The 18417-nt window shown below is 31.8% G+C and overlaps 1 protein-coding gene and 1 long non-coding RNA gene across 2 annotated transcripts; one reads left to right on the top strand and one right to left on the bottom strand.

Annotated features, from left to right (window-relative positions):
• Nucleotides 1–614: 614 nt before the first annotated feature.
• Nucleotides 615–1742, top strand: LOC146918978 (uncharacterized). The gene is made up of 2 exons (XR_015011311.1): nucleotides 615–937; nucleotides 1348–1742. It is a non-coding gene; the product is annotated as an uncharacterized LOC146918978 (long non-coding RNA).
• A 3240-nt stretch (nucleotides 1743–4982) lies between these two features.
• Nucleotides 4983–10084, bottom strand: LOC146918977 (type IV inositol polyphosphate 5-phosphatase 7-like). Its single transcript, XM_085712211.1, has 13 exons — nucleotides 9702–10084; nucleotides 9513–9606; nucleotides 9277–9351; nucleotides 9094–9178; nucleotides 8904–9008; nucleotides 7771–8575; nucleotides 7472–7665; nucleotides 7177–7285; nucleotides 6943–7091; nucleotides 6574–6838; nucleotides 5652–5713; nucleotides 5337–5539; nucleotides 4983–5204 (listed from the first exon to the last, which is right to left on the bottom strand). Exons 1-10 carry the CDS (start codon nucleotides 9729–9731, stop codon nucleotides 6616–6618), a joined length of 1869 nt encoding a protein of 622 aa, XP_085568337.1. The 5' UTR covers nucleotides 9732–10084; the 3' UTR covers nucleotides 4983–5204; nucleotides 5337–5539; nucleotides 5652–5713; nucleotides 6574–6615.
• Between the last annotated feature and the right edge of the window lie 8333 nt (nucleotides 10085–18417).

Here is an 18417-nt window from a genome sequence, read left to right as displayed (position 1 = left end):
TTAAAAATTAAATTAACTAAGATAAATTGTAGGTTATTCTATTTCAATGTAATTGATTTTAGGCCTAATTATAATTTTGGTCCCTCTATTTTCACTCACTCACATAATTGATATGACAAGTCCACTTGAGTTGGTCTCGTGGCGTTCTTAGGACCTTAGAGTATGCTTCTCTCAAGGTCTTTGATTCTCTCCAATGCAGATTTTGATAAGCTACTTTGGCTTATTCAAAAAAATATGATATGAGAATACCATAATTAATACTTTCATTTCAAAATTAATTTAACTCAATGAATATTCTTTTTCTTTGACTTGTGTATTTTAATATAATTTAATTTCAAAAGTTTAAGTTTAATAATTTATTTAATGTGATTAAATATAAGAATATTTAATTTTACTTAGAAAAAAACTAAATGCATACTAATATTGAAATAAAAAATTAAATTTTAAAAGTTTTACAATATTAAATATCATGTGCAGCGCGTAGGTCAAACTGACATTAATGATAATATTTGTTGAAAATCTAAAAAGAAACGGAATCAATTGAGTTTATAAATACCATTCTGAAAACACATAGATTTATCATCACAAACACCTAACTCATCCTTCATTGAGGACTCCTCGCGATCTACCTTCAACTCTCAACTCTAATGGAGAACGGCCCCAAACGTCGTCGATTTTACAAGTCGCAGTCAACCATTTGCCTAGATGATCTATCTTCAGATGCAAATGCTGCTCATGTGAATACCAATGATCAAAGAATCATTGAAAAACCAACCTCAAACTTTGTTAAGGCGCCACTAGGTCAGCGGTTATTCTCACTGGGTTTGTCAGCCTTAGATGCTCCGACCAAAAGGACATCACCAGCCTTGCCAGAGGGATTCCTACATGCTTGTCGCTGGTGTAGGAAAAAGATTGAGAAGGACATGTATATGTATGGGTATGTATTGCTTCTCTTCTCTTCTTCCCACATTTTATAGATTTACAACATTAGTCATACATATATCTAAAAGGTGAAGTGAAAAGTGAACATCAATATCAAAGACATACATGACGAATATTAATTAGAGCAAAAAATTTCAAATTCTCCAACTAAGCATTAGATTTATATTTTTTTTCAATGGATTGGATTTTGTATTTTGAATCACAAAAAAAAAAAACAAATAATATTTATCTTTAGATCTATCTCCAACGATACCTATTCCAACATTATATAATACACACACACACATGAATAATTGTCTTCAACATGGTTATATACAGATACACGTACAATCATATTGATGAGTGGTGTTTATAAACTTCTTATATGCATGCATGTCAACTGACCCATTAATTTTAACATTGCAGTGTCTTTTCTGCATTTTGCTCTCTTAAATGTCGAGAAAATCAAATGATAGCGGATAATTATATTGTAGAAATATGTTCCACATCAGGTTCAGCTACAGAGGAAACCGGAGGTATCAAGAATACATAATCCAATGAAGGATTTTGCTTTGCTTTTGTGATAAAACAAGAATTGATTAGCTTGCAAGTTCATATGCTATAATTTCAAAAGTACTTGCAAAAACTATGTGATGGCGGCTACAAAAGCCTTTTTTGTTATTGTTATTGTTATTTTTGTATCTTCGCTTGAGAATTATTGATCTTATTTGTTTGTTGATTGAAGTTATGATTTGGCATGTATTGAGAATTAAATGTTGGATCTTATTATGCTTGTACTCAATTAATGAGTCATTTGGTCACTTAGGTTCTATATTTTTTATGTTTTAAAAAAGCCGTAGAATTTTAGAAAAAAGACATGTTGCTCAATTTTTTTTAAGATTGGACAATAGATTCATTTTTGTTTTCTTTGCGAACACGTAGGGCTGACAATGAACCGAACAAATTCGAAAAAAGTTCGAGACTCAATTCGATAATAAATTCGTTGAACTTGGTTCACGAATCAAATGAGTCGAACTTGAGTTAAAAATAAGTTTATTAAATAAATGAGCTGAACTTGAGATATGCATAGTTCGATTCGTTTGGTTCATGAACCAGCTCTATATAAAAAATACAAAATAATATAATTATATATATATATATATATATATATATATAAAATTCTTTTCAATTTTTTTATTTAATTAAATAATAAACGTGGAAGTTATTCTTTCTTGTACATAGCACGTTTACATTAGTGAGGTTAGCTAGCTGAAAGAGAGAAAAATAGCGTGAAAATTAGTCCCACATCGGAAGCTTTGAGGATAGCAAAAGATTAATAATGCTCTGACAAATTTATAGTATAGCTTTTCTTACTTATGTGGTCTTGAGACTGATAGGAAGTATTATTGTGTTAATTAAACTAAAAGTTTGTTTTTTTGGTTTGTAGTTTTTTTTGGTTCATTTGATTCGAACTATCAAGTTGAACCGAGTTGTTCACGAGTTTAAATAGAGTCCAGTTTGACGTGAAAAAAAGTTTGTATAGAGAACTTGAGTCGTATTTCGAGCCAATTCAATTTTTAACGAGTCGAGCCGAGTTGAACCAAAGTTCGACTCGGTTCGACTCATTTTCAGCCCTACTAACACGTCATAATTAGAGTCTTTAGTCACAAGTAGGCTCTCTAACTTATCATACAACTTAGGTCTTTTCGCTCACTATATGACTAATTTTTGAGGCAGCAAAAGAACACCATCATCATCATCTTCATCATCAATTGGGTAATTGCTACAAACTTGCCATTTGACAGTAGGAATATTATTTAGTAGTGATGCATGATTTAATAGGTTTAATGTTACAACAAGTTGAATATTCACGCACATAATACATCAAACTAGGAAACTTGATAACTCCCTTATGCATCTTCTACATATAAGTTCAATCCAAGTTGGTAACAATATCTACAAGTTTTTCAATGTTTTATAATAAAAAAAAATCCAACTAAAAATTTTGCATTTAAAACAAAAAATTCATACATATGCTTAACATTTACAATTTTGTATTTTTTGAATTGTTTATCAAATATTTCAATGTCTATTAGAAATCGTAAGTATAATTTTGTAAGATAATATATTCTTGCTTATGTCTAAGTGTGAGTAAGAGTCTCACATTGGTGAAAAAATAGATGCTGAACAACAATTTATTTAGAGAGGTTTTAAAGTTTTGAGTGAATATATGATGTCCAAATCACTCTTGTGGTTGCCCATGGTCTATTATGATGATCTTCATTGTTCAGGCTATTGTCAAAATGAAATAATGAATGGTTTGACAAAAAGTGACCGATTCATTGTATCAAAAGTCTTTTTGACAATAGTGATGAGACAACATATTCCGTTGATGCATGTGAGCCAACGACAATGCAATTTTATATGATAGTTTTTTATTGTCAAAAAAGGTGTATTTTTAGTTAGTATTATACGAAAAACACCTAAGAAAATGCTTGTCCATTTTAATATCAATAACAAATCCTAACCAACACAGCACAAGGAGTACAAGGAAAAGATTCAAAACCCTATTTGCAAAACCTATAAAAATCAAGTTGACATAGCACAATTTCCAATCTATAATAAGTTAATAAAATAACTAATCTAATATTTTTTTGTTGTGGTGTTCGTGGTTCGATCCCCAGACCTTACATATATTATATTATGAATTGTCCCTACCAACTGAGCTAAACTCACGAGGACAACTAATCTAATAGTTTCATCGTTACATATTCAACACTTATGTAGTAACGTCCAAATAAACATGCCAAAACGTAGCTACTAATATTATATTGTACCCAAAAAAGATAGCTAGAATCTCAAAATTAATTTCTTGTAAGAAAATAATTTTCGAAATTAATTGGTATAACAATGGATTTACCGAATTTGCAATGAGCAACCTTAATTTTATAAAAGCTACATTTTACCATCTTATTATCAAAAATGCACGAAGTATATATGAGTTTAAGTTGATAACATGAAGTTGTATATTTTTAGTAAACCATCAAATTGATCCATATCTTTGTAATCAACTCTTAAATTAATTTCTGATCTCATTAATATTTCAAACTAGTATCCGTCTTTTTCAACAAAAAAAAATTCAATTAGGTCCCTAGTCATGTGACATAAACATAAAGACATAAACCTAATTAATTTTTTAAAAAAGATATAGACTAGTTTGAAATATTAATAGAGTCATAGACTAATTTGATAATATGTTAAAAAGACAAGAACCAATTTGATGGTTTACTTTTTTTTATGGAAACATAAAGTTGGATGTGTTACGGTTTCTTTTTTGATGATTTATTTTTTTTGGTACAACTTTTTTGATGAATTTATTTCAATACTAGTTGGAACATAAAAAATATCAAAGGGAGCTTGAGATATCTACCTTTACTTGCCCATTTAAAAACTAACCTACAAAATTTTGATCTAACTCATATCAATAATTTGAATACTTGACAAATAATAATAATTAAGAAGGGAATAAACTAGAATGACCATAGTTAGTTCAAGAATCCTGCCAAGGCCGGTCCCAAGCCCGGGTAAAATGGAGAGGGTTGTGTTAGGCCTCGACAGCCAACGTAAAACTTTGTCGAATCTCTATGACATGGACCAAATACGAAATAGTGTGAATGCTAGGTCGTTGCCCGGAAGCAACGCGCTGTATGGCTCGAGTACAGTGTCAAATGAGCAAGGGCCGCTGCATCGCCGCCTGGATGTAGTGAAAAATAAGCAAGCCGACCCCACTTAGTGGGATAAGGCGTTGTTGTTGTTGACCATAGTTAGTTCAAGATATTCTTCAGTTCAGAAATTCCAACATGTCTTTGAAACATGCTAACCTGTCTTTAGCCTTTTCTAGTACTAGTTTGTTACTACTCATTAACTCAGCAATAAAAAGAAGAAAGAGCATGCTACTTGATGATGACAAAACCACCTTTATCAGTAAAATCACTAATCATATGAAGTGTGAGCCAGGCTCTGGAATTCTATCATTAATCAATTAATTAATTAACTATAAATTTCTTTCTTTTTCTTTAATTTGTACAATACAATTACTAGTATACATCAAAATTTTCAACATTAGAAATAAAAACAAAAAAACACTAGTAAAAGCTAGTACACGCCTCCATATGATGATTTTGACAATGTTTCACTTTCATTCAGTCATCATGAATATTCTCCAAAAATAATTAAAGAATCATGAATTAAATAATGTCTTCTTCTTCTCTTCTTTACCACTCCTGCACAATAACAATAAAATAATTTGATCATGAGTATGCGTGCAGCATGCTTATATCACTAGTAACTTATGGTAAATAAATAGTGTACTAGTATAGAAACTGACATTAATGTGAGAAGTATTTTTATAGTACCTGGCTAATAATGATTGTGCAGGATATGGTATGGAGCATTGAGACAATATAAAGTTGAGTGTTTGTTAATAGGGTATCAAATTATGAACAAAGTGAAGCTGGCATGAGTTAGCTAACACAACAACATGATGATGATTATGATGTTTGATGGAATCTACTGATCATGTGTTGCTGTTGGGTTAAGTAAAATTACATATTAGCACCTGAGATGAAAAAGAGAAAAGGTGAAGTTGAAATTAGTAGACAATATAGATAAGAGGTTGTGACCAAAAAAGCAGAAGCAAGTAAGTAAGTAAAGCAAAAAATAAATGTTACCTTTCTTGGTATTTGGGAAATGCTTTGTCTCTTTCATCAAACTTCAAAGGTACTGCCGCTTGCTGAATAGAAATAGTTGAGTGTAATTGTAAGTATTCTAATTCAGATAAAAGGGTAAAAATAAACAGTGCAAATCATATAAACTATGCTGTATTACTGTGATAACGTATTGATGAAATCAGTGATATGATTATTATATTTATACTAACAGTACTCAATTAAAGGTCATGAACCGTGTGAATTAATATTATGAAAATGATTTCCTGATGTCAGAATGCTAATCATCTAATCTTCATCCAATGACAGTACTAATTTGTTAATTACAATCACTGCAGCATTTTTTAAACTGTAGCAAATATGCATTTGATTATTGATTAGTCTTATATAATACTCCTATAAGTTAATTACAGCTTATTAACCTTGTACTTTCGGTCTGGCCAACAATATAATAAGAAAAAGGCAGCAAGACATCCCTTTGGGAGAGAGAATGGGCATGCTTAGTAAAATATAGTGCACTAAGGATATCAAAACCATTGTATGAAAATAAAAAATGAGAGTTGTACAATCTTCATTCAATGACTTTAATTTGCCAGCTGCATCATTTTTTTTTAATGTAATCAAGGTTTCTGTTTTGCTCAGACCTTTATGTTTGGTTTTCATTTTTCTTTATATGTCTATTTCATGCATGTCTTCTAAGCCTCCCCAACCGCTCCTTGTAAGTTCGGTAGGATTAATCTAACTGAAGATATAACACTTTTAACAGTTAGATTAATCGAGCATTAAAGGTGCGGTTGGAGAGACCGTAGAGAATTGAAGTCCTTTAATGTAAGTACGTAACTAAGTTTCTTCTAACTGTCATATTAGCCAAAATGCCCTGCAATTTTGAAATTGTGACCATCCGCGAATAGGATAGAGAGCTTACTTGAACAGGGCTGCACATATCTCACAACTAGTCCTCCTTCCTTCAGAAAAAATTTAGCTCAGTGTATCCGTGGGAATATGGTAAAAGTTCCTCCACTTGGATTCTGGAACGAGAACAGCTCATACTTTTCTTCAATTTTCCATGGTTTGACTCAACCTCGGCCCAAAATAAGCCATAAACCGGTCTGTGGTCTGAAAATCTTGATTCTCCGCGTACATAAGATATTTGACGTAGACCTTCTCCATGCCACAAAATACGGTCACACCTATATATTTACATTGCCATAAGTTATGAAATGTCAGCACAAGTCCTCCTTTTTATTGCTAAGTTCCTAATACTTATGTATGGTTAAGTGAGTGATGATCTTACCAAGCAGGTGTTCGCCTTTTCTCCTTTGGATGCATATCATCTCCAGCATACCTATCTGAATTGGTTGAGTACTTATATGTTGGAGGGAAATAAATCTTCCCTTCTTTCCATCCTGCAAATGCACGACCTCTCTTTTGCTCTATTCTCAACTGCCAGTAATAATGTGAATATACACATAAGTACTCATTCGTATTGGTTGTTTGTGTGGTTATAGAATAGGTCTAAAAGGTATACCTGGTCATTCTCTAACAATGCTCTCCAGTTTTGCATCTCAATAAGCGCCTTCGCAGAACGGTAGTTGAGGGCTATTCGATAATTTAAATCTCCAAGCCATATAATTCGACTGAATAAAACAAATTCAAAATTAGGACGGTCTGTTCAAATTTGTTTTTGTATCCACTCTATGTAAGAAATCTAGACAAGGAGATGATGATATATATTAAGAAATGCAATGGGGGTCTCAAGTTACATTACATAGACATGTTAAAAATATTAGACATTTTAATGTATGCCGCTGGTAAATTCTTACTCATGCTCAGGGATTGTCTCCGGAGACTTCGCACTGTCAGAACCATGAACACGTGGAAACCTTGTCTTTTTAAGAATCTCCAGTACATCAGAGTTTCTTCTTAGTTCATCACCTTCTTTCTGTCCTGAGGTTAAATGGCTACAAATAAAGCAGAAGCTTGTTTCATGCAGAGACATGCTAATTGAGATGGATCCCTGCAAATACAATAGATAATTGGCATTTTTGTCACGAACATTCTTCAAAGGGAAAGTTAAACAAGAAAAGGACAGTCATATTATCATGTTTGATTTAAAATTCACCTTATTTCCAAGATAACCCATCAATCCTCTACCAACACATGATACTTTCATGTTTTTAACAATATCCTTCAATTCACCTCTCACCCAAACGGTAAGAAAGATTCCAACCATTTGTTTACTTGCAACAAGGCTGTACCTTGAGCGCCCTGGCATGCTGTATCCATCTTCACCCGATGCAGCAGGTCCTCCATAAGACATCGGTGAAAACAAGACTGTACTCGGAGAATCTTCAAGGCCATTGTCATCATCAGATGAACCCCATCTTGAATAGTCACTTGGTCGAGAGTAGTCGCTTGCCCTTGAATAATAGTCACTCGGTCGAGAGTAGTCACTTGCCCTTGAATAATAGTCACTCGGTCGAGAGTCACTTGGCCTTGTATAATAGTCACTCGGTCGAGAGTCACTTGCCCTTGAATAGTCACTAGGCCTATAACCCCATCTTAAACTAGGATCAAAGTCACTTTTCCTGTTACCGAAAATTACCCGATCGCAGACGCTGAATCTTCGGTCTAGTCGTGGTTGCACGGTTGAAGGATCATTGTCCATTCCCCAGCTGCTAGAAGTTGTTTGGAAGGATCGCCGATGGAAGAATGATGAATTCTTCTGCCTAGCTGATCCCTCAAAATCGGCATTCAATTCTACCACTGGCTGAGGTATAGGAGAAGGCGTATAGTATCCATTACCTCCACTAGTACCGGGAAGACTGTTTAAAGTATTTCCAATGAGAGCTAGCCATTTTTTGGCAGGGCCATTATCTTCTGCCCCTAAGATATTACCAGCATTCAAGGGAACAATCTCTTGAAATCTGCAATACAAAGTTAGAAAAGTGTTCTTAGTACTACTAGTGCTCTTCCCTGTTTGGATAAACAACTTAATTAACTGTTTATCATATAAGTGCTTACATATAAGCCATTTCTATAGCAAAAGGTAAAATAACGTCAAATTGTTTTAATATAAGCTGTTTTCATAACCTATCATGAAGAGCTTATGGAAATAAGCTAAAAACAACTTATGAACATAAACTCTCTCAAACAGTCTCACAAGTGCTTATGTCAGTAAATAAACTCAAATAAGTCAATCTAATCAGGCTCTATGTTTGCTTTGAAAAGATGTTAACAAGAGTCAAATCCTACCCAAGAACATAAATATCTGCAGGCGGTGAGGCGTGAAGCCAATCATTTATGCTCAAATTACTGGGCGGGGATCTTCCGGCCACATTCCATGTACCAACAAAAATGCTGCTCACAAAGAGAAAAACAGAAGCAATCATGAGAAATTAAACACACAAAAAAGAAGATTTTTTATTAAGATAACGTAGCATACCTGTAGTTATGGACATCTATAATTCTAGGATGGTCAAGGTTCATCCTCGCTCGCCTAACCTGACTCGAGTTCCTGCTAAATTTCTCTGTACATTACAATTGAGGGTTGTAAGATTTTGTACTAATTAATGTCATCATTTTCAAATGAAAATAAGGCATTTCAATTGGTAAAGTGTGTATGTACCTGTTTTGCTCTTTTTGATTGTGCTTGGCTCTCTCTCAGACAAGCTACTCCTGCTTCTGTATTCCAAGCCACCTCCTGAAAAAGGAAACATGTTTCAATTTATCAGATCAAAATTCACAACAACAAAAAAAAGATAAAAATTTATACACAACCCTTTTGCATTTGCATCTTGGTGCCTTTGATTTTGTTCATAAAAAATGAATTTTTAATTTAAAGGAAGAAAATAAGATACTAACCTCCAGAAGCAAAACCATCCCTTTGTTGAGTAGCGTCCTCAGTTTTGCATTTGATGTTGAAGAATTTTCTGACCATTTTCTTTGACCATGAGAGCTTCATTAAGTACACCAAACACATAAAAACAGTCAAAATTTTGAATTTCATTTCACATAAGAAATTTTGTTCATGTTTGAGAAAAAGTAAAAAACCTTGCTTTTCTTGGTATTCTCATCTCTCATTGTGAATCTCTTTTACTTCATACACCTCCTCAAGAATGCTTTTTTTCCTCAGAGTTACCAACTTGGTAATTGAAGAAACCAAACTCAACACTTTTTGCTTTGTTTTTAGAGAAGAGAAAAACAAGAAGAAGGTGGTCTCATAAGTTGTTGTGTGATTAAAGACAAAGTCCTAAGTAAGGAAATAATGAAGGAAGTAAAAGAAAGTGAGGGAAGAGAAGCCCTTTAAAGTGTTGAATTTAATAATGGTGAGATTGTGAAGTAGAACAAGACATTGTGACAGGGCAAGGAAAGAAATAAAGGGAGGTTTTTTCAACTTGTGTTTCAGTTTCTCTCTCTTGGAAACATAGGTCCTTGTTCTCTGCTACAACAGCAAAGTATCGAATTTCAACTGAATAAAGCGCATTCAGAGAGAGTACTATTCAATTATTATTAAATTCATTTTGATCTCTCCTAATTTTTCCGCGATCTAATTTAGTCGCGGACAAAAAATAATACTCAAACCAACCTCTAACATTTTGATGAATTAGTCTATTTGTTATAACGAGTGAGAGATAATGTTAAAACAATAATTAGTATATGCGACTATAAAACAATTATAATTTTTGTTTATTTCAATAATTAGTTCATGTTTTTTCTTTGGTACTCCCTCCGTCCCGGAATAACTGACCCATTTTCTAAAAAAAAGTGTCCCAAAATAACTGACTTATTTCAATTTTCAATACAACTTTCATCATTCCCAATACAATATAACACTAAATAATACTACTTTTATCATTCCCAATACAATATATTCCACTTTCCCCTTTATTTATACATTTTTCTTAATCTGTGTGAAATGAGCCAAGGGGTCAAATAAATTGGGACGGAGGGAGTATTATACTTCAATTTCATGTTTTGAATCATGCAAAGTTGATCAAAATCGTAGTGACAATGTAATTTTCTAGTTACAATGATTCTATCAAACTATGACTATATTTGATATTACGGTGAGTTTCTCTGAACCACGACGAGTCATTGTGATTTTTAAAAAACTAATTTGGTAGTTTCAAGCATAATATGTATGGACGAAACAAGATACAAATGATGCCGCATATAGACGGTACCGTAACCACCAAACAAAGCACCTGAATATAAACTCACCATAACACATCACCACCTAAGACGGACACCTTAACAGAAACAAACACTATAAACACAGTATCCACAACCATTCCATCGTCACTACTCACCCCCAGAGACACCCCTAAAAAAACTCCTAGACTTCAACACCCAAGCTCTTGCCTATAAACGTGAAATAAGTTTATATTTGGATCTATGATAGATTCATCATTCTTACATCTCAATATATTATCATTATGGTTTTGACAAAACCTACATTTTTTTAAAGCTCTTGCCTAACTCTCAATTATATCGTGATTTTGGCAAAATTCAAACACAAGTTAAATATATGAGATTTGGAACCTCTCATGTTTGATAAAAAAGGAGGGTGTCATGTTTATCATCTCACTATTAACATTTATTGAATATCACTTACATATTTTTGAAGTTATTATTAAACTCAAATATTTTGCTTAAAAAAATAACCCTGTAAATTTCCAGTGTGAACAAAACTCCCAAATTCAATCACCATGAATTTGTAAAAGTTTTAAAGTATAATTTTTGTTAAAATCACAAGTGACACATCATGATTTCATCAAACTCGTGTGAATCCAAACATACACTCATCTAGATATATGTTCACTTGTTAGATTTTGATCAGTATGTATGAAAAAAAAAAAAAACGTAATAAAAATTAATCCCTACAACTAATTTGTAAAATTAGTATCAATGGTGGCATGAAGTGATGGATTGTTGGATTAAAAAAAATGGTAACCTCAGATGAAGACAAGGCAGGCAAACATGAAGGGGGCAACGGGCAGGTTAGCTTTAACGTTTCTGAAGATAAAACGTTGTGGTCAGATGAACAAAGGCTGCCCCCTATAGTCAGCAAAGTGAGTAAAGATACAGTATATGGTATCCAATAGCTCTATTCTTCTCCCAGTTTTTGTCTTCCAATCAAAGCAAAAAGCACTTAACAAGGAAAAAAATTAAAGGAATAGTTGTTGTACACATTTAATGTTTTTTTTACTACATATTTCTATGTACTTATTTATTTACTATTTATTTTTGTTTCTTCTTTTGTTGGATAAGGAATGTTTGGAACACAAGTATACATGTTCTATAATGGTTATGGTTATGACTTTGTAGGATGATTCATCCCCACCTCATATGAAAGTAAAAAATATTTTAGGGTAAAAAATATTGTTGTGTCCTATTTTGGATATGTGAATGAATCCCTTCAAAAACTGACTTTTCTCTTTCTTTTATTTGTCATCTTCTTCAATTAGTACTACAATTCATATTTTAGAGAGCAATGTGATGTTTGGTTCCATATACTGGTGAAGGGGTAAGATGCATGCATGTTACGGACTTTGGGGTGTTTTTGCCAATCAATTTTCAATGCCTTTTTGGCACTGCTACTTACCTACTCTCTCTGTCTTTGGAAACAAAGGTTACTTACCCAAATTTGTGGTGTTGGGACTTCAATCACTATGTTCACTGCTTTAACCCAAAGAAGTTACTTCCAGCTTTTTGAAGTTGCTAAATGAATTTAGTGTCCATTTAGTTATATGGCCGCGAAAATTGATTTTGATTAAATTAATTTTATAAAATTGATCTTGGTTGAAAATCAGTAATTTATATTTTGATATACTTACAAAAAGTGATTTTTATCAATTTATGTTTAGATAGTTTGAATCACAATTGCTTTTATGATATATGATTGCCACTTTTAACATGTGTTTGGATCCACGTTAAGTCCATTATTCTCGCTTCCAAAGCATTCTCGCCATGATTTTTGCTAAATCCAAACACACACCTCATAAGCAAGAAATTTTACATTTTAAGTAGAATTGCTTTTCCAACTAGAATGAGCCAATCACAATAAATTCGTGTTCATATCATATTTGACTAACTAAAAATGATTTTAGGTGGTCCAAATGTGAAACCGAACATAGATTTTTAACAGATAGTTGAATTTCCAGAATCACGGTGAATCACCGTGATTTTATCAAATTCATAGACAATTCAAACATACATTTGGTATATTTATTTGTATGTAGGGTTAGTTTTTCTTTTTTAGGGGTTAAAACTTGTTTGGGGTTGCTTCCACACAAAACTTTGTTAAGGGTTAATAATCTTTAGTTATATAGGAGGGAGTTTATATTCCATGAATAGAAAATGTTTCATTAGTCTCATGCGCCGTACCCATGCCACCTTTGAATTCCTCGAGCATTCAACAACTCATGAATCTCCAAAAATGAACTATATTTGCCAAAAGTAAAACAAAATGGACTTTTGGCTTTGGTTAGCAAGTTTGGTCTTTGAGCTCTCCCGTTTGACCATAATATCCTAACTAATTGATTTTGTTTTTGTCAATTGAAATTGGGTTTTGTGTTTTCCTAATGATTGTTTGTTGGGTCTCAAGTATTATCAAAACTATTTTTAATATGATTGAGGGACTAAACACATTTAATTGACGGCGCAACAATGCAATTGGAAGCATATTATTATTGAAAAAATAGAAAATAAAATAAAAGGTGTATTCCACTTCCATCCTTCAAAAGAAATTATTAGGGGCTTCATAAATTTCTCCACTAAGCAAACATCATCTGCTTGCATTAACTATCTATCTTGTTTAGGGCTTTTCTAGCACCTTTGTGTCACATACCAAATGGAGAATATTGTGGCTTTTTCTAACACATTGTGTTGTGTCATAGTACTAATAAATTCATTGTACCCAAAAAATAAAAGTAATACTATTAGCATAAAAAAAAAAAAAAAACTAGGTACAGTACATTGAGGCCTGAAATACTAGCTGAGGTCAAAGGTTTAACGAGTTTATAACAACCTTTGAATTGAATTTCATAATTTCAGCAACTGATGCAAGAACAGTGATAGTGGCAGGGAAAGGACAAAATAAATAACGGGTCTAATCAAATCAATGGGAATATATTCTGTGGAGGATGAAATAAATGCATGATAAAAGCAACATGGTTGAATTGAGAGAAGTAGGATTAAAGCACACAAATGGGCATGCATGGCCAATTAATTAGAACCCCATTTGCCCTATGAAATTTTCAAAGACACGAGTAATGAATAGACTTTCATGTTTGTGACCAATATTAGAATAACATAATTTTTTCCTTACAAAAAATTGTTATAACCTTTTTTTTTTATATTGATTTATGTAAAAGCATTAATATTTAGTATAATCTTATAACCAGTTGAGAATTGGTTGATGGAAACAATATTGTTTTTTATATCCATGTTATAAATACGAAGTATCCATTTTCAGTTAGAAGTGTCTAGCTAATCTGTTTAGGTTGATATATTGGACACACAAGACAAAAAAAAAAAAACTTTTAATCGGGGTTTCTCTACACGCAAGTGATCAAATCATAGATTGCTTGTTTAAAGTGCCTAAGTCCATTACCATTTAAACCAACACTAGATTTAAAATATATTACATGTATTAATGAATATCGCCTCTAATTTATAGTACTACTCCCAAACACACTTATTGGAAGAGTTATGATTGTATTAGTGTTGACATAATCACACTTGAATAATATCTCTAATATGATCTATTCGTTGCTTACCAACATGGAATAGTGTTGATGATGGATGATGCATTATACTTTTCCTTTTTGAAAGAATTTAAGAACATGGTTACGTCTATGCGTCGTTAAGTGTGGGTCTTTGGAATGATTTGAGGCAACGAACGAAGAAAGAAAAAATGGGAATATATATTTGAATAGTCAAAATATTCTCGTAAAGGAAAGAATTGTAGTAGCCAATACTGAAGTGTTTTGAGCCACACATGGTAATTGCTTGTATCTTCTAAATTTAAGCAAAAAAAGAAAGATGGACCCACGATTTAGGATATGTAAAGTCTTCATCTAATTGTGTCTTCCATATTTGGGTATTGACAACCTACAAGATATGGCATCTTCATCAGTGGTATCTAAGCGGAACCAACATTCTTGGATTCAAAAAGGATATCATGAAATGGGATTACTTGGATAAGCATTTTCTTTGACATATCATTCTAAGGATGAGATACAAAGTTTGTGAAAATTTTCTGATTAGTTTGATTTTAAAACATGTTAAAATACCATTAAAGGCATGTTACTTATAATATAAATGAAAATTCCTCTAAAAATAAAAAATTAGAAATGAAAATAAATTGAACTGTCGGATGGAGCCTATGGCCTACCTCCCTCATTCAATTTGATCCCTAAAAAATTTGTCACGCTCCAATTTAGTTTCTGATAAAAAGTAAACTAAAACTAGTCTCTAACATATTTATACGGATGACAAATTAGACCATGATTAATCATAACAGAGAGACCAATTTATCCTATGTATAAAAGTGTCATAGATTAATTTGAGTTTATTTTTTGTCAAAAAATTGATCCGGGGAAAAATTATGGGGGACCAAATCAAATTTTTACTCTTAAACATCATATTGTTTTCTTACAAGTCTATTTAACTCGAAATGTCATATTTTAGGTCACTTAAAAAGTTTTATACATTTAACAAGTCGGTCTAGTTTCTTAAATTGTATACATTGCATTGAAATATTAAGACACAATTGATAGATAATTGAGTCTTTTAAATATCAGTATTTGATTCAATTCTTTTCATGCGTATGAAAAAAACATTTGTTGAGAGGGGTCATCCTCTTAAATAGATTGTTATATTTTAAATGATTAGTCTCTTACATCGACCATAATAGAAAAGCTATTAAATATATACTTACTAGTAACATTTTTCAATAATAGTATAATAATATCGGCCTGCATAGGTTATGATTAAAAAAGTTTAAACCATAAAAATTAAGATGGTATGTAACCAAAGCAGTAACTAGGTTAGCAATTCTCTTTTGAGTCGATATCTATTATTAAATGAGTAGTCTTTTGACTGCTAATAGGGGAGATTAGACCCTTTTGCTAAACCTAGTCATGGTTGGTAGAACAATTATACTAGCTAATTAAGTACACTTTAAGAAGCTACCATACTTTTATTTTGCTAATTAAAAAGCAATATGAAATCCAATCAGTACTATATCATCAAGTAGTATCAATAATAGGAACACTGTTGGTTTATTTTATTCTTATTTAAGATAACACTATTGGGTTATTCAACGCATAGATTATGAATATTATGAATCTGTGCAATATATTTCACGTAAAGATTGAATCAACCACACAGTATCTTGCATAACCCTTTGCTATATATATGTAAAAGAATTTGAAATTAAGACAACCACTCATTAGTCATCAGGAAAAAAGAAAAGGACATGTTTCTAATGGGCGTTAACTGTTACTATAAGACTATATGATATATTGAATATTGATTGTGAAGACGATTGCATCTTGATTGCTAGGATAGCACTGACCACAATTGAACAAATAATTTAGACAACATTCAACGGTTGGAACTTGGGACCATATATGCATTCATAACGGACTAACACATGGTGTTTTATAATTGCAATCTTAATCATAACATTAGTTTCCCTACTTATAGCCAATATGTTTAAAAATAAATAAAAACAAAGGAAGGTTATACTATGTTTAAGAGACCTAAATTAGATGGGATATGAATTGTCAATGTATTTATAAGTGAGGAACATTCCTTATTGAACATCATTTTATAATATTGAATTTAAGTTCAACTCAAATTTTAAGATGGTTTCAGAATCTATCTTAAATTCATTGGATCATCCTCTATCAAGAGTCAGGACCACTTGGATCACGCTTCGGTTGTCCACTCCTGGACTTGAGACTCAAGCCAAATCCAGAGAAATCAAAGGCTATATATATATTTTTTTTTATAATGAATTGACTTTATATTTACGTGTAATATGAATATAATTTACACGTATATGGATTTAATTTGTGTAAACACCTAAACAAAAGTACATGGACCAGATCTTTTAAAAAAGCACTTCAAATATTTTTTTTTATTTCAACTTAAATAACATTAACTATATTTTTTGTGGCTCTTGAAATCACTTCAATTTTTTTTATTTTTCCATTTAAATGATAATTCTTTTTTGTTTCTTTTTCATGGTCAATGTGCTAAATAAAAAATTTAAGATGTTAAATATTTTTTTAATTAATTATTGCATTTTCAACATAATTTATATGTATTTAGCTACAATGTTCACAATGAATTCAAAAAACAAAAAGTCTAAAAATGATTTCAAGAACTACAAAATAGACAGTTATAGTCATTTTAGTCTATCCTTTGTTGTCCATCAAAAAAATGTTTAGGTATTTGTAAATTTTTTTTTTTTTTTGAAAAAATCGGAGACCATAATGGAATCATAAGGCGGGGATCATAATTTTTTTAACAACATCCAGGTTTGTAAGGTTTTTTCTTCTTCTTTTCTTTCTAGGTTACACCTTGAGGGATTGTAGTAGGTACACTACCTAACATCCAACGAAAATTAGCTACATAAGCAAAATTTACAAGTTGAATAAAAAATAGTTTGTGAATACCACATGCAAATTTATTTTTATGGTTAACGCTCATTGATTGTTGGTTAAGTTATTTATAATTCTTGAGGGATAGTCTAGGTCTCACTTGTTTGTAACAACTTACCCAATAAAAGCACGTAACATGGAGGTGTCTAGTGACATAGGTTTCATTTTTATTTCTAACATTTTTTTTTAGCTCTAACATATTAAACACTAACTTTGATCTATAAAAACATGGAGATATTGGTCGTAGTCACAAAAATCTTAATATACATCTGTTACCCAAATTAATTGATATATCATATATGCATTTGTGCATACAAGAAAAAGTCATAGAAAAAAGTTCATAAAATACAAAAAAGAAGTGCAAGAAGATCTGCTTCATGCTTTTACTTTTTGTCTTCCTATTTAACCCACCTTATAAAATTCGGGGTAAAATTTTCGAGGCAGTCAATGGGAGCAGCAATTGATTCTTCTAGTTTGATTCTTTCTTGCTTTTTCTACTTTGTGAGAGAGAGACTACATTGTGTCTCTCCTTTTTCTACTTTCCTAATGGAATGGATTTTGGGTTTGGTGTACCTTTTTTTTTAGTTTTCAAAATATGACAAAACTCTCCTCATCCATCACCATCTTTTGCATTAAAGAGCAAGGTATTTTACACCCAATCAAATTGAACAAGAGAGTATACCTCTGATGTAGACATCTCACTTGTAATATTATAAGCACATTTTTTTTTTTTAAAGTTAATTTAAGGTTAAAGGAATGATCTATCACTTGTCTTTTCTTTTAATTAGATTTTTTAAAATGTAAATAAAAGTTTAATGGTTTATGGCTCCTCACTAATGTGAAACCTAGAAGCTATGTGAATATGTGATAGTAAAATCCTAGTTATTTTGTTGTTGAGAAAATGTGATAATATTCTAGTTAGTTCCTTGGCTGCCATAAATTTTAGATTACAAGGTGAAAAAGTTTGTCATAATTATTAAGACAACATGGTTGTGCCAAGAGGTGTAACATTAGAGTAATTCCAATGTGTACCATACGGCCAATGCTGTTAAATCATTCACCATATAATTGTATAATGATGATCTTCCTGA

The sequence above is a fragment of the Medicago sativa genome, chromosome 5, assembly GCF_051527215.1.
Source record: "Medicago sativa cultivar Bolivia chromosome 5, Bolivia_mono, whole genome shotgun sequence".
In the NCBI taxonomy this organism is placed as follows: domain Eukaryota; kingdom Viridiplantae; phylum Streptophyta; class Magnoliopsida; order Fabales; family Fabaceae; genus Medicago; species Medicago sativa.
This window is presented reverse-complemented; position numbering and strand designations above follow the sequence as displayed.